Below are 19,171 nucleotides of genomic sequence, written 5' to 3'. Positions count from 1 at the left end.
ATCCAACCTCCATACAAACAAAGCTCATCCTTCTTTGGATTGCTGGGAGCTGAATCTCCTACCCTTGTGTCAGCTGGCAACCTCCTCTTTCAACAATCCAAGCTCTGTCAAGATGCTTTGATGTAACTGAATCGCTGAATGGCAATTGAGGCCTCAGATTGAAGGTATTGCTCCTCTCCTTGTAGGATAACATTAATGTTGCTTAATGCAGGAGACCAGCACCAAAGTATGGAAGTATAGAAAGAACCAAGCGAGACAGAGCTGCCAATTTTTGTGTTGTCTGTCAGCTTATTAACCAGCCCATCTACATTTTCATCAAGTTCATTTAGGTAAAGCATTAGCTCTCTCCCACTTGGGCTACTTGCTCACAAAATTAGATCCCATGTTTGTTTACCAACACAATAAACAATCTTGAATGGGTAACTTGTTGTAGAGATCATGATAACTGGTTGGGAGCACAAATTTTGTGTGAATTGTACTCAGACAAATGGACATAGATTAATCCAAGCAGAAATTTTCCTTTGCTACACAACTTTAGCCCCTCACACGACAACAGCATGCAATTTCCCCAGTACCCACTCATTCAGTGCCCTTGTTTTTGCCATACTGTGAATTGGACCAGACTGATGAACCCATATCTGCTTGATGTCACTAACAAAGGTTATCAGAAATACCAAATGGGAGCTAGCAAACTTTCCCACTTGCGATTCATAAACCTGTGAATACTTGCCATAGGGACATAAGGTGAGATAATCAAACACATACACTGATGGCATGGTGTGATCAAGTGTCCAATGATGTTGGTTTAACAAGTTGAAAGTTAACCTATTTATCCTTGAACAAAGATGTTATATGGGCAGTACTTCAGTTCCTCAAGTACAATTGAATATGCTGTAACTCATACCATCAGCTATTGAAATAGAAGCTGTTTCTCCCCACAGTTAGAGGTTGTCTGGTGGTAATGTATAGAAACATCATAAATGTGTTGCATTATATGTTTTTTTGCAAAAGGGTAAATGTATTGTTTTAGCGAATGCTTATGATCTTCCAAGAATTATTGAAGATCTTTCCAACTGAACTTGCTAAGTAATGCTATCCCAGAGGCATTCTTAGCTCAAAGTACAAGTTAGAAGTAGAGATGAATACCAAATTTATGTATATTGGATACTGTCTTTAAGTCAATGTCTGGGCCTATACCTACACAGCATCTGGGGAAAATTTTGAATTAAAACTTTAGCAACAGCTAACTTTGTAGGTGGAACTTAAACCTCTCACAAGCTTATTCTTGGGTTAAAACAAAACTGACCATGGAGCTGAAATGCTAATTGAAATTCAGAGAATGTCGACCTGAACAGCTGTTTTCTACTTACCTGCCTGTTTAATTACTTATATTGTAGAATGTGTATTCAACAATCCTGTTATTAAAATTAATTAATTTGGTAAATGACCTGGATACTGATTTTAAGTTAATTCCCTAAATAATCCTTCTATCTATTTCATCACATTTGAATATTAAATGTGTTGTACTCTGCTGTACTGAATAATAACATCTCAGGCATTTGTTGTAGGCAAGATATGTATATCTACATGTATATATACCTATATTAGTGTTATTTCCTGCTAGGCAAGTGGTAATTTTCACACCATACTTATGGTAATTACATCATAATTATTAATTATTTCTCATCTATATCATCACTAGTTGTATACGTTGGTGCACATCAGTAACTGGATACATGTGCTTTCAAGAGCAGCAAATTCAAAGTACAAGCTAGTTTTACAAAATAAAATATGAACTATGGACAATGCTGTGCTTACTGTAAATTTAACCTGGAATGAAGATTCCTAGGTTTGATTTGTGATTAGTTGTTTCATCTAGATCTGTTGAAGAGATTACTACATTGTAAATGTACAAAGTCTCTTTACTCGAGCATGTGAATTTTTGATTTGGAGGGGAACAGGCCACCACTGAGTCTCAGCTGACATGTAAATTAGACAATATAGGCTGCGAAGGACAAAAGTCATGATAGTAATGACTTCTCTGCATCCATTATTCATGCATGGAAACACTGATGATTTCGGAGGTTGCTCAAGTCACAGTTCATCCACAAACTTAATGATGGTATCTGGCCAGATATGACGACATAGGGCCTTCTCAGGGTTTTTGAGAGCTTTTAGGTAGGAATTTGTCTCAGACGCTGGTGGTGATTGTGCAATATAGTTGAGTATGCACATTGTTCTTTGCTTCATAAAATTTGGTTCCATTGACTTCAATGGAATTGAATTTTATGAGAGGAGTAGTATGCATGTAAGCAGCTATGCACCACTTTTAGCTCATGCAGCTGAGGAAGAATTTTTACCTCCGTCTTCTATGGTGCTCAAGGTGGGCATTCAAGCTCCACTTCAAAGTGACTTTCTACATAATCCAGATCAGCAGGACAAAGAAGGTCCAACATTGTTGGAGATGCTGCCTGTTAAATTCTCATTTCATTCTGGCCTCTCGGCCTCATAATCCAATAGCATTATTTTAAAGAGCAGGAGAGGAATTCATCCCAGTGCCCTGGTCAATATTTATGATGCTATCAACATCACTGAAATAAATTATTTGTTCATTATATACCGCTTAAGAAACCCTGCACTCTGTAAATTGGTATTTCATTGGCTGTAAACCCATGCCAACATCCTCAGGACATGAAAGATGATGAAAAAATAGCAAGTTGTTTGTCTTTTCAAAATCCTCCAATAGATACATGGAGACCTATATTCAGCATGGAGTTAGTGGTCAGCATCATGAACATGACATTGGCATCCATCAGGTCAGAGTGTGCTGACAGCTTCCATAGAATCTCAGATGGCTAGCAACTTTGCTTTGGGGGTCAATTCTGACAGAACCAAATTGGTAACTTAGTTTGGGCCAATGACTACCTTTATTGATTACAATTCAACAATGGCTAGACTGCTCCAATCTAGATCAATGATATTGTTAATCCCAGACAATACTTAAATAACAGTTGAAAAAGGCAAAAAAAGTTAATAATAGCTTTATCATTTTAGGCCTGAAGGAAATGAACTCAAACCCAATAACATGTTGGAGCCTAGAGTAGAGATTTCCATATATTTCTTTATTGCCTTCCCTTTTCTAAATTTATAAACTGTCTGCATAACCCTTTCAGGATCTGTCTTATAACCTAACTCCTTAAGTGGCAGTTAGTATTATCTACCCAATCCCCTTTTTGATCATCTACCTAACCATCTCCTGCAATTAATCCTCTCTCTAAATCCCCCACCAGAGTAAATACACATAACTTTACTCATCTGCCATTGCAAAATCTCATCTTCATACATGTCACTGCCCCATACATTCCCTTTTCTCCACCCCCACCACAACATTCATTTCTTTCTCACCTGGAGATGTCTTGCGTTCTCCCAGGGGTATGTGTGCAGAATTTGGGGAAATTCTGGTTCAGTGTTACATTGTTTACTGAAGTGATCCTGATCAAAAATGCAGCTAATGATAACAATACATTTCAGTTCACAAGCTAAGAATTTATCCTGCCCTTTTGATTTATCTTTAATAAAAGAATTTACCTGGTGCAGTCAGTTTGTATTCAGCTATTATATAATGGACAGTGCATAGATAAAAATGGTAATTTGTATTAAGCAGACAAATGGTTTGTGTCTGATGTTCACAATATGTATGCCTTTGCACATTTATGAGATTAATCTAAGTGGTTATCTCTGAACTGCTCATACTGTGGCTGTGCTAAACTGAACAGATCGACGTCAAAAGGTGCAGTTCTTGTCTATGAACAGTGCAAAGGAGAAGAAAATTTGCTTGTAGCATGAGGTAAAAATTTACTTGTTTATGAATGGAGCCCTTATGTTTTATCAATTTTGAGCTTTAGAAATAGTGCATTTACAATGGTGGAACTCGCCAATGTCACGAGCAATCAGGCTTACAACAGTAGTCAAGGATGAACTTTGATGAACAGTCTTAAATAATGTCACTTTGAGTGTCTTTCTTAGTTCTCCAGATTTGTAGAAATCCTACTTATTTATGGATTTAAGAAAATTAAACTCAGTAACATATTTAAATATACAATGGTTACTTAACTGTTCTTTTCTCATATAACTTACAATAAATAAAACAAATAACTTGCATTTATAGAGTAGGGCAGATCTTTTGATGACACTGAGATTACTGGCAGCCTGCTCCTGTACCATATTGTTTTTTTTGGCATGGTTGTATGCAGTCTTCCAGCTGGATCCTAGCTCCTAGTTCACCAGAGAGAGAGTCAGTGCAACATCGTACAGGACAGAATATCAGGTTGGTGAGACCTGTCAGGTTCACCCAGAGTCTATCTAAAAGCATTCACTAGTTCCACTCCCCCACTCTCTCACTCTCCCAATAGCCCTGAAAATTCTTTCCTTTCAGATACTTATCCTGATCTCCTCCGAATGCTGCAATTGAATCTCCCTCCACTACTACCTTGGCAATGCATTGCAGATCCTAATCACTCATTGCAAAAATAAATTTATCTTCATGTTAGTTTTGGTTCTTTTGCCAATCCCTTTGTTCTATATTCTCTGGTTCTTCACCCTTCTGCCAAAAGGAACAGTTTCTCTCTACTTACTCTTGCACACACCCTTTATGACTTTATAGACCTGTATCAGATCTTTCATCCCCAGAATAATTTTAATAAATTTTCTTTGACCAATCTCTCAAGCCTTTATATCTTTCTGAAAGCGTACTGCCCAGCCACAATAATGTAGTTCTGAACACAGGGGCATTGGCACTATTTGTTTCTAGCTACAAATGGAAAAAAAAAGTCTTTGACAGCCAGTGAGTCCCTTTTTCCAAGCTCATCAACTGTCAAAGCTGTCACTTTTACTGGAAATTTGTGAATGTCTGAGATTCACAAACATCCCAAAAGCACCCAGAACCTGATTAAAAATATGAAAATGTCAAAAGTTCTGAAAATGTTTTGAAAGCTAAAAGACTAAAAAACACACACATTTACAATGAATTAAAACAAATAACCTAAATAGAGCAAATAAAATGGTCAAATAAAAACTTAGCCTTCTCTTAGCTGCTGACAACTTCTACTTATTTCAATGAGAGCTAGTAAATCTGTGGAAATTGATGCTTGGGAATAGCCCAGTTACAGGCTTATCTGTCAGTAGATCAAGCTCAGGATCTCCCCAAAATTCTTTAACGCCATATTTTTTGAACTGTGGCTACTGATATGCAATATTGTTTGATTCTAGTACATAGATTAAAATAAATACATATCCCAAGAGTATTGCACAACACAAAGCACATTACAACCACAATTTTCTGACCAATTTAGAAAATATAATTCTTGTTAATTGGAAAAATAGCAATTTATTCAAATAAATATCCCTACAAATTCAGTTGTGCAGCATTGTTAATTTCAGTGCCACGTATTTGAAAACGAAGAGGGTTGTAGACTCGGCCAGCTCCATCACGGGTACCCATGAACACTACCTAATTATTCTTTTTTGCACTATTTATTTATTTTTGTAACTTATAGTAATTTTTATGTCTTTATGTCTTGCACTGTACTGCTGCTTCATAACATCAAATTTTACGATGTATGTCAGTAATAATAAACCTGATTCTGATTCTGAAATGGATTTTCCCAGAGTGAACTGCAATAATGACCTTTTCCTAGCTCTCTTGTGTCACTCTAGGAATTTGATCAGGCACTTCCAGGCATGAGTTATGCTTGTACTTCTTGAGTGATTTCTGCATTAGATGTGCATGCTTTAGGAGAAGGGAAATTAGTTCACATTGCCTGGGAGTGCCTATCATTAGTTGTACCATGAGGCAAAAATCTACTTGTTTATGAATGGAGTCCTTTATATTTTTTTCACTTTTGAGCTTTAGGAATAATATATTTACTAGAATGGAATTCGCCTAGATCATTGGAAAAAGCAGGTTAGAGTAGCGCTGTGCTGGGTTGGGACCCCACTTTTGCATCTCCCCACTGCCACAGTACAGTGACCTGCCTCAATCCACCTATCTAATCTCCCAATCCCCAATATCAGCCTTGACCTTGCTCTGTCCTGATGAAGGTCTGTCAATTGTCTATCCTTGAACTTTGCACTCCTCCCAGCCCAATCAATGGCTCTCTGAACTCTCCATATGAACCTTGATCTTCACAACTCCATTCCACACCTCCTCCAAGGTGCTGCTCTCCTTCCCTCCAGGTCCGGACCAATTTCCAGTGTTGCATACCAACCACCCACACCTCCAGATGCAGGACCTCATGCTCGGAATGGTATGGAGTTTGTATCTCATTGTGCTCTCAATTGAAAAAGGGAAGACTGTAGCCTATTTTCAAGATTCTGCCAGGATTGTCACTAGCAGATATACAAGAGCAACCTGTGGCTGATTCTCCTTGTGAATGTTCCTCCCTGAGAGGCTTCTGAACCCACTGCTCATGGTAATCTTACTGAGATCAGAACTGCAGTGATTTGGAGAACTGGGACTACATTTCTGGTTGACCTGTGAAGTGCATCTCTATGTATTTTCCCCTTTTTGTTAATTATCTTCCTTAATTTCTGACATGTCTTGTGCTCTGGCTCATATTTTTATACAAATACACTGCTTATTTCATTTTCCAATTTGTTTCTTTTTCCACCGCATCAAAGTAGCTCAATCATAATTCTGTTTTTACCATCCCTTTGGGGAAGTACTTGGCTTTTACTTGTTGGTTCCTACCACGACAAAGCAAAGCAGACAATAATCAAACCTCTCTCCTCCCTTCACCCACCTCTGCCAGCTGCAGCTCCTGTTCCCTGCCAATGTACAGTGGTTTTCTGCTTCTCAATATCAATCCACTATCCCCATTTCCTTTTCCTTGAGCAACCTCATGTTATTTCTGTCCTGCTTTTGTTTTTCAGCATGCGGCCAGCTGCCTTGTCTGTAATTGTGAAAGAGTTATCACTAGCTGTCACATGGATGCCATAGGTGTGACAGGAACAGCTTTTAAGAAAATTCAAACTGACAAACTCTGGAAATCTCAAATCAACCCACACATAACATATCAAACAGAAGACAGGATCAGATTCTCTGACAAAGAAACCCTCAGAGATTTTGTTAAAAGATTCATTTGTTACTGCAGAAAATTGCTAAGGATTTAACATAGCAAGTAAAAAAGTGACACTCAAGATTTGAGCTCTGTGAGTTGCAAAACTGCTTCTGCCTGTAGTGCATGGAAATGTACCAGTGCATTTTGAAAAGGTACACAGGGTTTTGCATAGCATCTAGTTTCTCAAAGTTCTGTTACTGGTACAAGTTTGATAAAGATTTGCTCCCCATGGATTTTCAAACAAATGTACTGGAATAGAATTGAAAATAAAAAAAAAAGAACGCGTATGCTGGAAATCTGTGGTGGAAACACAGAATACAGAAAACCAGTTAGGCACCACCTCGGGTGAAGCAGCATCCGCGGAGAGAGAACAGTTTCAGGGCAATGATCTTCCAGTTCTGATGAAATGTCATCAACTTAAAATATTAACTCTTTCTCTTTCCACAGATGCTGTCTGACCCGCTGAATATTCCCTGTTTTTATCTGTTAAGCATTCTCAGTTTTTCTTAAGTATTATGTGCTGTATATTTGGGGCTTTAAAATTAACTTCTTGATTTCATAGTTTCAATTACTGAATTTACACATCCCTTTATATGTTTTGGATAATATATTGGAACAAGTAGCAGAATTAAGTTACTGCTGTTTACCACTAATGTAGCTTTGCTTAGAAATCATTATTAACTAAGCTTAACAGACTATGAGCAAAGTTTGTAGTGATTGTTTTTTGAAATTATCATTTTCTCAATTTCTCAATCCTGTTGCATTGTCACCTGACTTCAGTTAATTTTATTTTGACAGTATATTATTTTTTTAAAACTTGCAAATATATTGTTTAAAAGTGCTTTTGGTGTTATGCCAAATATTTATCGCTCAATGAATATCACAAAAACAAATTATCGGATCATTATTACATTGCTGATAGTGAGAGCTATTACACTGCTGATTGTACAAGCTCCCACACTTTCAACTGCAATTTAAAAGGAAGATAAAGTGCTTCAAGATGCCTTAAGGCTGTAAAAATCACTATATAAATACAAGTCATCCTTTAGCTTTTCGTGAAATCATTAACAATGTACTGGTATTGATGTATTAAGTATTAATTTGATGTTTTGGGGTCAGTGTTTGTCAGGTTCAATTCAAGCCATGGATTCCCAATGGAGATCGATCCAAATGCCAACACCTTCCAGCTTAAGGAGGCAGTTGCTAAGAGACAAGGTGTTCCAATTGACCAGCTACGTGTGATCTTCGCTGGAAAGGAGCTGAGGAATGACTTGACACTGCAGGTAGGTTCCCCTTGGTTTTTATCTTTTCCTGCTGGGAGGCTGCCAACTCTGTGGCTTATAGTTCTAATAATGCCTATCTGACATTCAGATCTCAGGTGCCATAGAATAAACAGTGACTAGGGATTTCTTGAACTTTATTCAATGCAGCTTCGTTAATTCTGACCTTAATTATGCAGCAAATGTGTAAGTAAGGACAGGAGACAAGTCTACGCTAATTGAGCAAATGTTTGCTGTCTGGGTAAGCTGGTTATCTATTTCTGTGCTTTCCTTTTAGTATTTTTTTCACATTTTCATTTTCCAATCTTTGCTCAGTATTGAGATAGCAGGACATGAATGCAATTTCGTGTTATTGCTATGATATCAGGAGCACATTATCTAAGACAAAAATGATTCCACTTTTTTAAAGATCAGAGACAACTTAAATATATGGAACAACAATGTCTGAGTTTTCCTTTGCCTCTTCGCAGTCAGTTCTAAAGTTTCTAGGAATGAGATGGTTGGACCTTTTTAGGATCTGTGATTTACTGTTATGATTGGGGAATTTCTTGTCTGGTCTTTTGTTGACAATTGAATTGTTCTTAAGTGAAGATTGTTGCATCAGTTTTGATAGGTTGCATTATCCAAACAAGGCTTTTTTTGTGCTTCTTGTGAGGCAGAGCTACTGGGAAACAGACAATGAACAGGTGAACTGTTCATTGCCTGGCAAAGGTACATTGCCTTTGAGAGAAAGGAGGAAATTGAGTAAAAGAAGAGAATCATTTTAAAATAGTTTTAGACTCATCACTTGGACATCCAGGGCATTTAGAAAGCATTATATAAAAGTTGGTAGAAGTTTGAACAATTGTTGCATCACTGATGTAATACTTTGCTCTTTTAAAAACAAATGTTTGTACTGCAAAGGGCATTGTGTAATTTGTAGGTTTCTTCGGCTGTTGAGGGTCCCACGTGAGATTGAGAAACGTTCTTTGTAGTTTCTGTGCACGATATATCCTACTCTGGTAACTATCCATTGTTGCACCATGCATACAAAGGAATTCTATATCTACTGCATCTGCCTGTTAAGCTTGTATTAGGATAAGGAATAATTCTTCAAACTTTTCTAATTCTCACAGTCAGATTTTTATTGTATGAATATCCTTCATGGAACATCTCTCAAGTTGGTGACCTCTGTTGTTTATTCCAAATTTATGAATTATTTTTCTTTGAAACATTACAAAAATCAGCTATGTGATTCATGTGTGAATTATGTTCATTTGGTCAAGGGTCTAGATGGCACAAGAAGAGAGCAAAGGAAGAAAATATTAAATTGCTAAATTTAGGTTGTCTGCAATGAGGAACCTGGTATATATATTTTCCTTTAGATATTGTTCTGATGAAATCTTTATATTTTCACTGTCACCTCACCACATAAAAAGTCATTATAAGTCTGTTGTAAGATTTTAATAAAGATATATAAGTGAATCAAGCACACCTCTTTCCTGTAAAGGAAAAGTTATTAATGTTAACATGGACAAACAAAGCAGTGCACGGTAGCGTAGTGGTTAGCGCAATGCTATTACAGCGCCAGTAATCGGGGTTCGATTCCCGTCGCTGTCTGTAAGGAGTTTGTACGTTCTCCCGTGTCTGCGTGGGTTTCCTCTGGGTGCTCCGGTTTCCTCCCAAAATAAAATTTAAAAATTTAAATTTACATCATTACATACATTAGCCCAAAAGCACCTTCCCTCCAATACTGCATCTGAGAACAGAGTAAATAAACAAGATACTAGAAATAGTTTACCAATTATATATAGTCCAAATTTACATTACACGTTGTTGACATGCTTTGTCTGAACTTTAATGATTTCAGATGGAAAGAATGATTTTGGTCTAATAATAGCGGTATACCTTTAATAGCTAAACACCTCTGGCAATTACTGTTCCTCGAACATCCTTATTTGCTGTACCACTGACATAATACACATGAAGTACTTTTTTGGACATGTTTAGTGTGCACATCTCCTGAGGATTACCTAGAAATTACAATGCCATTCAGTGATTTTACATCATGTCTAACAATGAAGTTCGAGATGAAATAAAAACAGGAAAGCGATCCACCATCAGTAAATTCTGCCTGAGTATCCTGATCTCTTTGTTGAAAAGGCAAGAAAAAGGTCAAATTTATGTTGGTTTGTGGCATAAGATCAGCAAAATGAAACCAAACTGATCATCACTTTTATTGACTTCGGTGGGATTGAATATTTAACTAGGCATATTGCAAGTGTCCATTCTAAGAGTACAAACATCCACGTTGAGCCTCTACACCAGTCTTTTTCACTATCCCACAAATATTTTGATCCTAAGATACTGCAAATAATGGGTGCCTCTTAGAAGCAGGTCACAATTTATACAGACCATGTAATTTACTGCACTTACTGGAGACATTATTTTGGGCAACAATCTAATGAGCCTTAATAGTATACCTGTAAAAAAAAATTGAACTGAGACAACATGACAGAGGAGCAATATGCTCCTGAGCAAGTTAATTGGGTTGAGTGTGGCACAGGTGCAAATGGTGTCGGAATCAAAGACGTAGATAATTCAAGAAATTCACGTGGGGTTCATCCTATGTGTCAGGTGGTGGCAGCGGCATCTGCTGTAACTTTGCCCTCTTGATATCTATAGTGACAGCATATCTAAAAGCAAATGATCAACATTTGTTCCCATCTACTAAGAGTCATCTGTCTGAGGAGCTTTAATGCATTGCCAAGGAATTTAATGGCTGCTTTTTAGATTTCAATGCAGCTTTCTTCAGCAATTCAATTAGAGGTAGTTTAAATGTTAACATTGTTTAAATAAAATAAGATATCTTATTTACATTTATTACATTTATTTATTTATATTTATTACATTTATTATTATATCTTATTAGTCACATGTACATTGAAACACAGTGAAATGCATCTTTTGCGTAGAGTGTTCTGGGGGCAGCCTGCAAGTGTCGCCACACTTCCGGCGCCAACATAGCATGCCCACAACTTCCTAACCAGAACGTCTTTGGAATGTGGGAGGAAAGCAGAGCACCCGGAGGAAACCCACGCAGACACGGGGAGAATGTACAAACTCCTTACAGACAGTGACCAGAATTGAACCCAAGTCGCTGGCGCTGTAATAGCGTTATGCTAACCACTACACTATCCAGCATTGTTCAAAAAATAATTTTCACAGTATCTACAATATCAATGTGGACATGCAAGTTAGAAGAAAATGAAGAGATGGAAATCACACATTGCAAAATGTGTTTTGTTTTCAAACTCCTGAAATTATTCCCATTGTGTTTTGGAGAACCAATTCATATATTCTATTTTATTGTATATGTGGAATCAACTTAAAACATAGGAAACTAAGACATAGGAGAAGTATGCCGGAGGAGTGGCTTTAGAATCAATTGGACCTTAGCTCAAGATTTACACTGCATGGATGGAAAAGAAGAACTAGTTTGTGTCAGTACGAAAGCTGTGAAGAAATAAAGGGCAGACATTTGTATAATGGTTTTTTTCAGTGTTGAGTCTCAAGCTACTGAAATGGCAATTAAATATTTTGGTGTGGAAAATTGCACGTGTACATTGTGATAGTCAAATCCAGAGCTAAGAAAGGCATGGCTGAGGATTTTGGAGGCAGATAAGTGAGATAGGGAGGTGAGCAGATGCTGTGTTGATGGAAATAGGCAATTTTAGGGATGGCACAAGTATATGGTCCAAAGCTCATCTTTGAGTCACAAATAACACGAGTTGTGAACAGAGTTGTTCATTTTCAGCTAGTTGGTAGAGAGAGGCATAGTGTCAATAGGTAATGCAGCAGGAACCAGAGTCAATTGTTTCAGTTTTCTCAGTAATTTGAGAGACAGATTTTACGATAATCCAGTACTGAATGCTGGACAAGCTGTCTGATGTTAGAGATGGTAATGGGGTCAATAGACATAATTGTAGAGCAAGTTATCAGCACTCATCATAGAAATGACTGTGATTTTCAACCATTTGTTGACAAGCAGCATGTAAATGAATACTAGGCAAGGACAAGGATATATTTTTAGTGAACATCACAAGTAATTGTGCAGAAGCGAGAAAAGAAAACACTGCGGGTGATACTCTGGCTATGACTGGATACCCATGTAGCTAAGTCTGGTGGAAAGGCATAGGAGGAGCATGGGATGATCAACAATGTCAAAATCTGCTGGCAGGTTGAGAAGAACAAGGATAGATAGATTACCATTCTCAGCAGTGACTTTTGCTAAGAACCATTTTGGTAGTGTGGCAGGGGTGCGAATCTGATTGGAGAGATTCAAATGGAGTTTTTGGACAGATGGGCAAGCATTTGGGAGGCCATGGCATGCTAACAGGCTTTGGAAAGGAAATGTAAATTTCAGATGAGGCAATAGCTTGCAGGATTGAGAAATCAAGGATTTGATTATTGAAGAATAGGTAATGACAACAGACTAAAAGGGGAAAGAGCAGAGTCTGAAAGAGAAATAGTTAACCACATCAGCTAACATGGGGGCAAGGAACAGAAGTTTGATTGGTCAGCAATTTAGTGGGAATAAGGCTAAAGCATTAGGAGGTATGTCACATTAACAAGAGGGCATGAGAAATGGTGAGAAAGTAGATGTGGATGCAGGTTTCGATGTGGGGATGTGGAAAATGTTAGAACTAGGACATCAAAATGTCACAGATGCTGGAAATCTGAAATAAAAATAGAAAATGGTAGGAACACACAGCATCTTTGGAAAGAGAAGCAGTAAACAGGGGTCTTCAAACTGAAACATTAACTCTGTTTCTGTTTCCTCAGATGCTGCCTGACCTGCTGAGTGTTTCCAACATTTTCTGTTTTTATTTCAGAATATTTAAATGTCCCTAAGTCGCATCAGTGCAAATACAGCAGAAATGACAGGAAGAAGGATGAAAAGGAGATCTAATTCAATTTTCAGGTGTTGGTGATGGGGTGTGGTTTGGTGCTGGGGTACAGAACTTTGGAAACGATTCAGCTGACATTTGTACTTTCCATCCAATTCTCCATTAAGACAGGGAATATGTAAAATGAGTACTAATCAGCCATTGCCCGTATATGTTGAATGAAGATCACCTGGGACATTTTTGTGACTAATCTTTTTTCATAAAGCCACGCCAGTCTGGAACACCACTCAGGAACTCTACTGAGCTCATTGCACAAGTACTATAGCTCTGAGATTAGGTCAAGGGCTGGGTATCCTACAGCAAGTGACTCACCTCCTGATACCCTAAATTCTCTTCATTATTTACAAGTCACAAGTCTAGAATGTGATGCAGTACTCTTCACTAGCTTGAATGAGTGCAATTCCAGTAACACTCGAGAAGCTTCACACCATCCAGGACAAAGCAGCTCCCTTGACTGATATCCCATCCACCACCCCAACCATTCAAATCATCCACACAACAGTTACACACTAAGGTTACCCTGACAGGACTTACTCAATCTACGACCTCTGCCTTTGGGTGCATATTTCCCTCCAAGTTGTGCACCATCTTGATTGAAAGTAAGTAGCTGTTCCTTTATGGTTGCTCAGTTTAATTCCTGCCATTTCCAACAAGTGGGAACATCATCACAAGAATGACTACACCTTTTCAAGAAGGCAGCTAACTATCACCTGCTCAAGGGTATTTAGGATGAGCAATAAATGCCAGCAAGGCTCAGATCACAAAAATGAATAAATGAAAAAGTGCATTGTTTTGAATAACGTTGCCTTTTTTCTGCCAGCATTGTCATACTCATTGTGGAGGAGATATGATTATACATTGATTGATGTTAACATGATCATTAATTATTTTAGAAATATTATAGTTGCAAAATAAATATTAATGTTATCTGACCTTTAAATATGAATTATTGTTCAATACTACAGAATATTATTCTTCTCTTTTGATTTTCACATTATGAGTTGTTTCGTATTTATTTGGGATCAGTTTTAATGCTAGCAGAGTTGGCAGGGTATAAAGAAATTGTAAGTTTGCTCTGTGTCATTGATATTCACACCAGAAAATTAGAGATATTGTCTTGAAAACTACAAGTTTATTGTAAAAAATACTGGTAAGATTATTTTACCAATATGCTATCTGTTATAGAACTTTGAGATGTAAATTAAATTTATAAAATATGTGCATACATAATGAGTTTAAGAGAGTAGGAACATGTCAGAGTGTTTATTTGTAGTGCTGTGATTAATGACTAGCTGCTACAGTTCTTTGCATGGCAGTAACTCTATTCATTATGAACAAATACTATAATTGTTTTATGTCTTATCCTACAATAAATACAAACTACAAACACCCACACGCGTGCGCGCGCATGTGCGCGCGCGCACACACACACACACACACACACACACACACACACACACACACACACACACACACACACACACACACACACACACACACACACACACACACACACACACACACACACCCCTAAAGCCTCTACTGCATTGTTTATTTTTAATTATTTCACTATTTGCTTCAGCATAGTAGGGTTTCTTTGTGAATCATAGGACAGAATAAAGTTTCCACTGCAGTTGTCCCAATTGTCTCATAATATTGATAGAAGATTGGTAGAAGTCTCAGAAAGCAGCATAAAAGACTGTTTCAGCCAGTCTTCCATTAAGTTACATCAGGATATTAGAAATTCCAAATGGGATTGGTATACAAGGACTGAATGATATTCAAAGGGCATAAAATACCCGAATAAGTGATTTCATTGTAAACCTACAATAATATCACATGAAAACTTGCATATTAATCGAGTTTCTGATCTTCCAAATGGACCTTTACTGGACACTTGGTGAAAGCAAAGGAGGAAACCTGCAAACTTTTAGGACTATTGACTTAACAATTTCTACCTCCTACCATGTTTTACATCCCATTTCTCTCGTACATCTTCCACTTCATTCACCTGAAATCTACCCTCATACTACGCCATCATACTCCATTGCTGGCTTTCAAAGCCTCTAAGTATTTTGTGAATCTCAATGGCCAATTCTGATGTGTTTAATAACAATAGTTATGCAACACATTATTTCATCTAACTCTAATAGCAAGTCCTTATGTTGTTTTCTCTTGCATGTATGTACTTTGATTCCAAGTGAAACTATCCATGCTATTTGTCCCAATTATTACCTTTGGTGGTGAGGTCTACATTACAATCACTCTCTCAAAAAGCAGTATTCACAGAATTTCTTTTTGTATTCATTAATTACTTGTATCTTTTGCTCTAAAATGACATAATTTTACAGACCATAAGCATGCCATCACTTAGTCTCACCATCCCTGAGTAAATAAATTTCAGTAGTGACATGGTCATTAGATCAAAAATTCTGCAACATTTTTAAATAATTGTTAATTGAAATCCTTAATTTCAGTCACATTGGTGTGAAGTCCTCTTTGTGTTACTGAGAAACAATGAACAGATCAGGGAACACTCTTTATTACAAGTCAGAATTGGAATCAGATTAATTATCACTGTCTTGACGTGAAATTTGTTGTTTTGTGGCAGCAATACAGTGCAAAGACATAAAATTGCCATAAACTACAAAATAAATAAATAGTGGAAAAACAAAGGAAAAGCGAGGTAGTGTTTATGGGTTCATGGATTGTTCAGAAATCTGATGGCGGAGGGGAAGAAACTGTTTCTGAATCATTGAGTGTGGGTCTTCGGGCTCCTGTACCTTCTCCCCAATGGTAGTAACAAGAAGAGGGTATGTCCCGGATGGTGAGGGTCCTTACTGATGGATGCTGCCTTTGAGGCACCACCTCTTGAGGATGTTCTCGATAGTGGAGAGGGTTGTGCCCATAATGGAGCTGGCTGAGTCTATAACCCTCTGCAGCCTCTTCAGATCCTGTGCATTGGAGCTTCCATATCAGGCTGCGATGCAATCAGTCAGAATACTTTCCACTGTACATGTATAGAAATCTGCAAGAGTCTTTGGAGATATACCAAATCTCCTCAAACTCTCAACAAAGTAGAGCTGCTGATGTGCCTTCTTCATGATTGCATCAATGTGTTGGGCCCAGACTAGATCATCTGAGATGTTGATGCCCAGGAACTTGAAGCTGCTCACCCTTTCCACCTCTGACTTCTCAATGAGGACTGGTGTGTGATCTCCTGACTTCCCCTTCCTGAAGTTCAAAGTAATTCCTTGGTCTCGCTGACATTGAGTGCGAGGTTGTTGTTGCGACACCACTCAACCAGCTGATCTATATCACTCCTGTAAGCCTCCTCATCGCCATCTGAGATTCTACCAACAACAGTGGTGTCATCATTGAATTTATAGATGGCATTTGAGCTGTGCTTAGTCACACATTGATGAGTATAGAGAGCCTACAACCCTCTGCAGTCTCTTCTGAATCAGACAACAGAGAAGTCACCCTACTTTCCAGACCTTGCCTTAGCATAGTTGAAGCAATTGACACCAAGAGAGAAATACTGCACACTCAGGAGTGATTAGGAAGTCCTTGTCAAAGATAAAACATCACTAGAAGGAATTACCAAGAAGTCCATTGCCAGGAGTGGTGTCCAGGAACCACAAGTAGACTAACTCCTTACATGCCAGAGCAATGTCAATGAACACATCAACAAAGTCATCTGTCACAACTGCACACCCATGCACAGCTCTGTCCATCATTTCTCCAACAATTAGCTGACAACTCTCTCTTTAATTCTATGTTACTTACTAAGATTCATAAGCCTTCTACTTATTCATTCACCTTACACGATTCTAACATTCTGACACCTATATCACAGCTTATGCGTGCTTCCACCATGCACATCACTTTGCAACACTTGCTGGTTTGCTAGAAAAGATGATGCAGTAGCACTTGTAACTGACCTTACAGTGTCCACAAGTTTGGTCATCTTTGGAAAAGGTTGCTGACAATCATGGGGTTCATTGTCCTGAAGACTGGTCAGTTGTGGTAAGGTGATTGTGCTCTTATTTAATCCTTTTTACGTCCCATACTGTCCACCACATCCCACATTCCATTCAAACCTACTGGATTCAGATAGCTTAAAAGTGCCTCTCCTTGTGCCTCTCCCTTCACCATGACCATACCTTTCCCCTTTTGCATACCCAAGATCTTTCAGCCAAACAGCTCCTGGCAAATGAGCTGATAAAAATTTGAATGCACCCTGCTGCTTATTCTGACAGTCATCGATACTGGCACAGGCCATCCCCGGTTGCGGATGCCCAACTAATGGACACCTGTACAATCGCTGACAATCAACACAGGCGCACCTCAAGGATGTGTGCCTAGACCGCTGCTTTGTTCTCTCTACACTCATGATTGTGTGGCTAGGCACAGCTCAAACGCTATCTATAAATTTGCTGATGACACCACTGTTGTTGGCAGAATCTGAGATGACAACGAGGAGGCGTACAGGAATGAGATAGATTGGGTGATTGAGTGGTATCACAACAACAACCTCACATTCAATGTCAGCAAGACCAAGGAAATGATTGTGGACTTCAGAAGGTGAAGTCGGGAGAACACACACCAGTCCTCACTGAGGGGTCACTGGTGGAGAGGATGAGCATCTTCAAGTTCATGGATGTCAACATCTCAAAGGATCTATCTTGGACCCAACACATTGATGCAATCACAAAGAAGGCACGCCAGCGGCTCTATTTATATAAGAGTTTGAGGAGATTTCGTATGTCACCAAAACCAAAAAAAAATTTCTACAGATGTACGGTGGAGAGCATTCTGACTGGTTGCATCACCGCCTGATATGGAGGCTCCAATGCACAGGATCAAAAGAGGCTGCAGAGGGTTGTAGACTCAGCCAGCTCCATTACGGGCATAATCCTCCCCACCATCGAGGATACCTTCAAGAGGCTGTGCCTCAAAGGGAGCATCCCTCACTAAGGACCCTCACCATCTGGGACATGGCCTCTTCATGTTCCTATCATTGGGGAGGAGGTACAGGAGCCTGAAGACCCACACTCAACGTTTCAGGAACAGCTTCTTCCCCTCCACCATCACATTTCTGAATGGTCCATGAACACAATCTCGTTATTCCTCTTTCGCATTATTTATTTATTTTTGTAACTTGGAGAAATTTTTATGTTTTGCATTGTACTGCTGCTTGAAAACAACAAATTTCATGATGTATATCAGTGATAATAAACCTGATTCTAATTCTGACATGTACAAATGAACAAGCTCAATATTATTAAATTCAACATAGGTACATAATATGTTCCTATGAACAGCAAAAGTTTCCATAGAACCATAGAACCATACAGCACAAAACAGGCCCTTCGGCCCACCATGTTGTGCCGTCCATCAAACCACCCTCACACTACCTAACCCCTTCCTCCCACATATCCCCCCATCCCACACTCCTCCATATGCCTATCCAACAAGCTCTTGAACCTGTTCAATGTATCTGCCTCCACCACCACCCCAGTCAGTGCATTCCATGCACCAACCACTCTCTGGGTGAAAAATCTCCCCCTGACATCTCCCCTGAACCTCCCACCCATAACCTTAAAGCCATGCCCTCTCGTCTTGAGCATTGGTGCCCTGGGAAGGAGGCGCTGACTGTCTACTCTATCTATTCCTCTCAGTATTTTATATACCTCTATCATGTCTCCTCTCATCCTCCTCCTTTCCAGTGAATAAAGCCCTAGCACCTTAAGCCTCTCCTCATATTCAATATGCTCTAATCCAGGCAGCATCGTGGTAGATCTCCTCTGCACCCTCTCCA

The 19,171-nt window shown here is 38.7% G+C and overlaps 1 protein-coding gene across 4 annotated transcripts in view; it reads left to right on the top strand.

Moving 5' to 3' along the window:
• The window catches only part of prkn (parkin RBR E3 ubiquitin protein ligase), an 821,190-nt gene that overhangs the window by 121,362 nt on the left and 680,657 nt on the right, over positions 1-19,171 (top strand). For 3 of the 4 annotated variants that reach the window (XM_052012206.1, XM_052012205.1, XM_052012204.1), the window contains exon 2: positions 8,238-8,401. In XM_052012206.1, coding sequence (XP_051868166.1) covers positions 8,238-8,401 — 164 coding nt within the window. Of the gene's footprint in view, positions 1-8,237; positions 8,402-19,171 lie in introns of those variants that run through there. The other variant, XM_052012207.1, reaches the window with a different exon arrangement.

Source organism: Pristis pectinata, chromosome 3 (genome assembly GCF_009764475.1).
Source record: "Pristis pectinata isolate sPriPec2 chromosome 3, sPriPec2.1.pri, whole genome shotgun sequence".
NCBI classification, from domain to species: domain Eukaryota; kingdom Metazoa; phylum Chordata; class Chondrichthyes; order Rhinopristiformes; family Pristidae; genus Pristis; species Pristis pectinata.
Note: the sequence above shows the minus strand (reverse complement) of the source record. Positions and strands in the feature narration are given on the sequence as shown.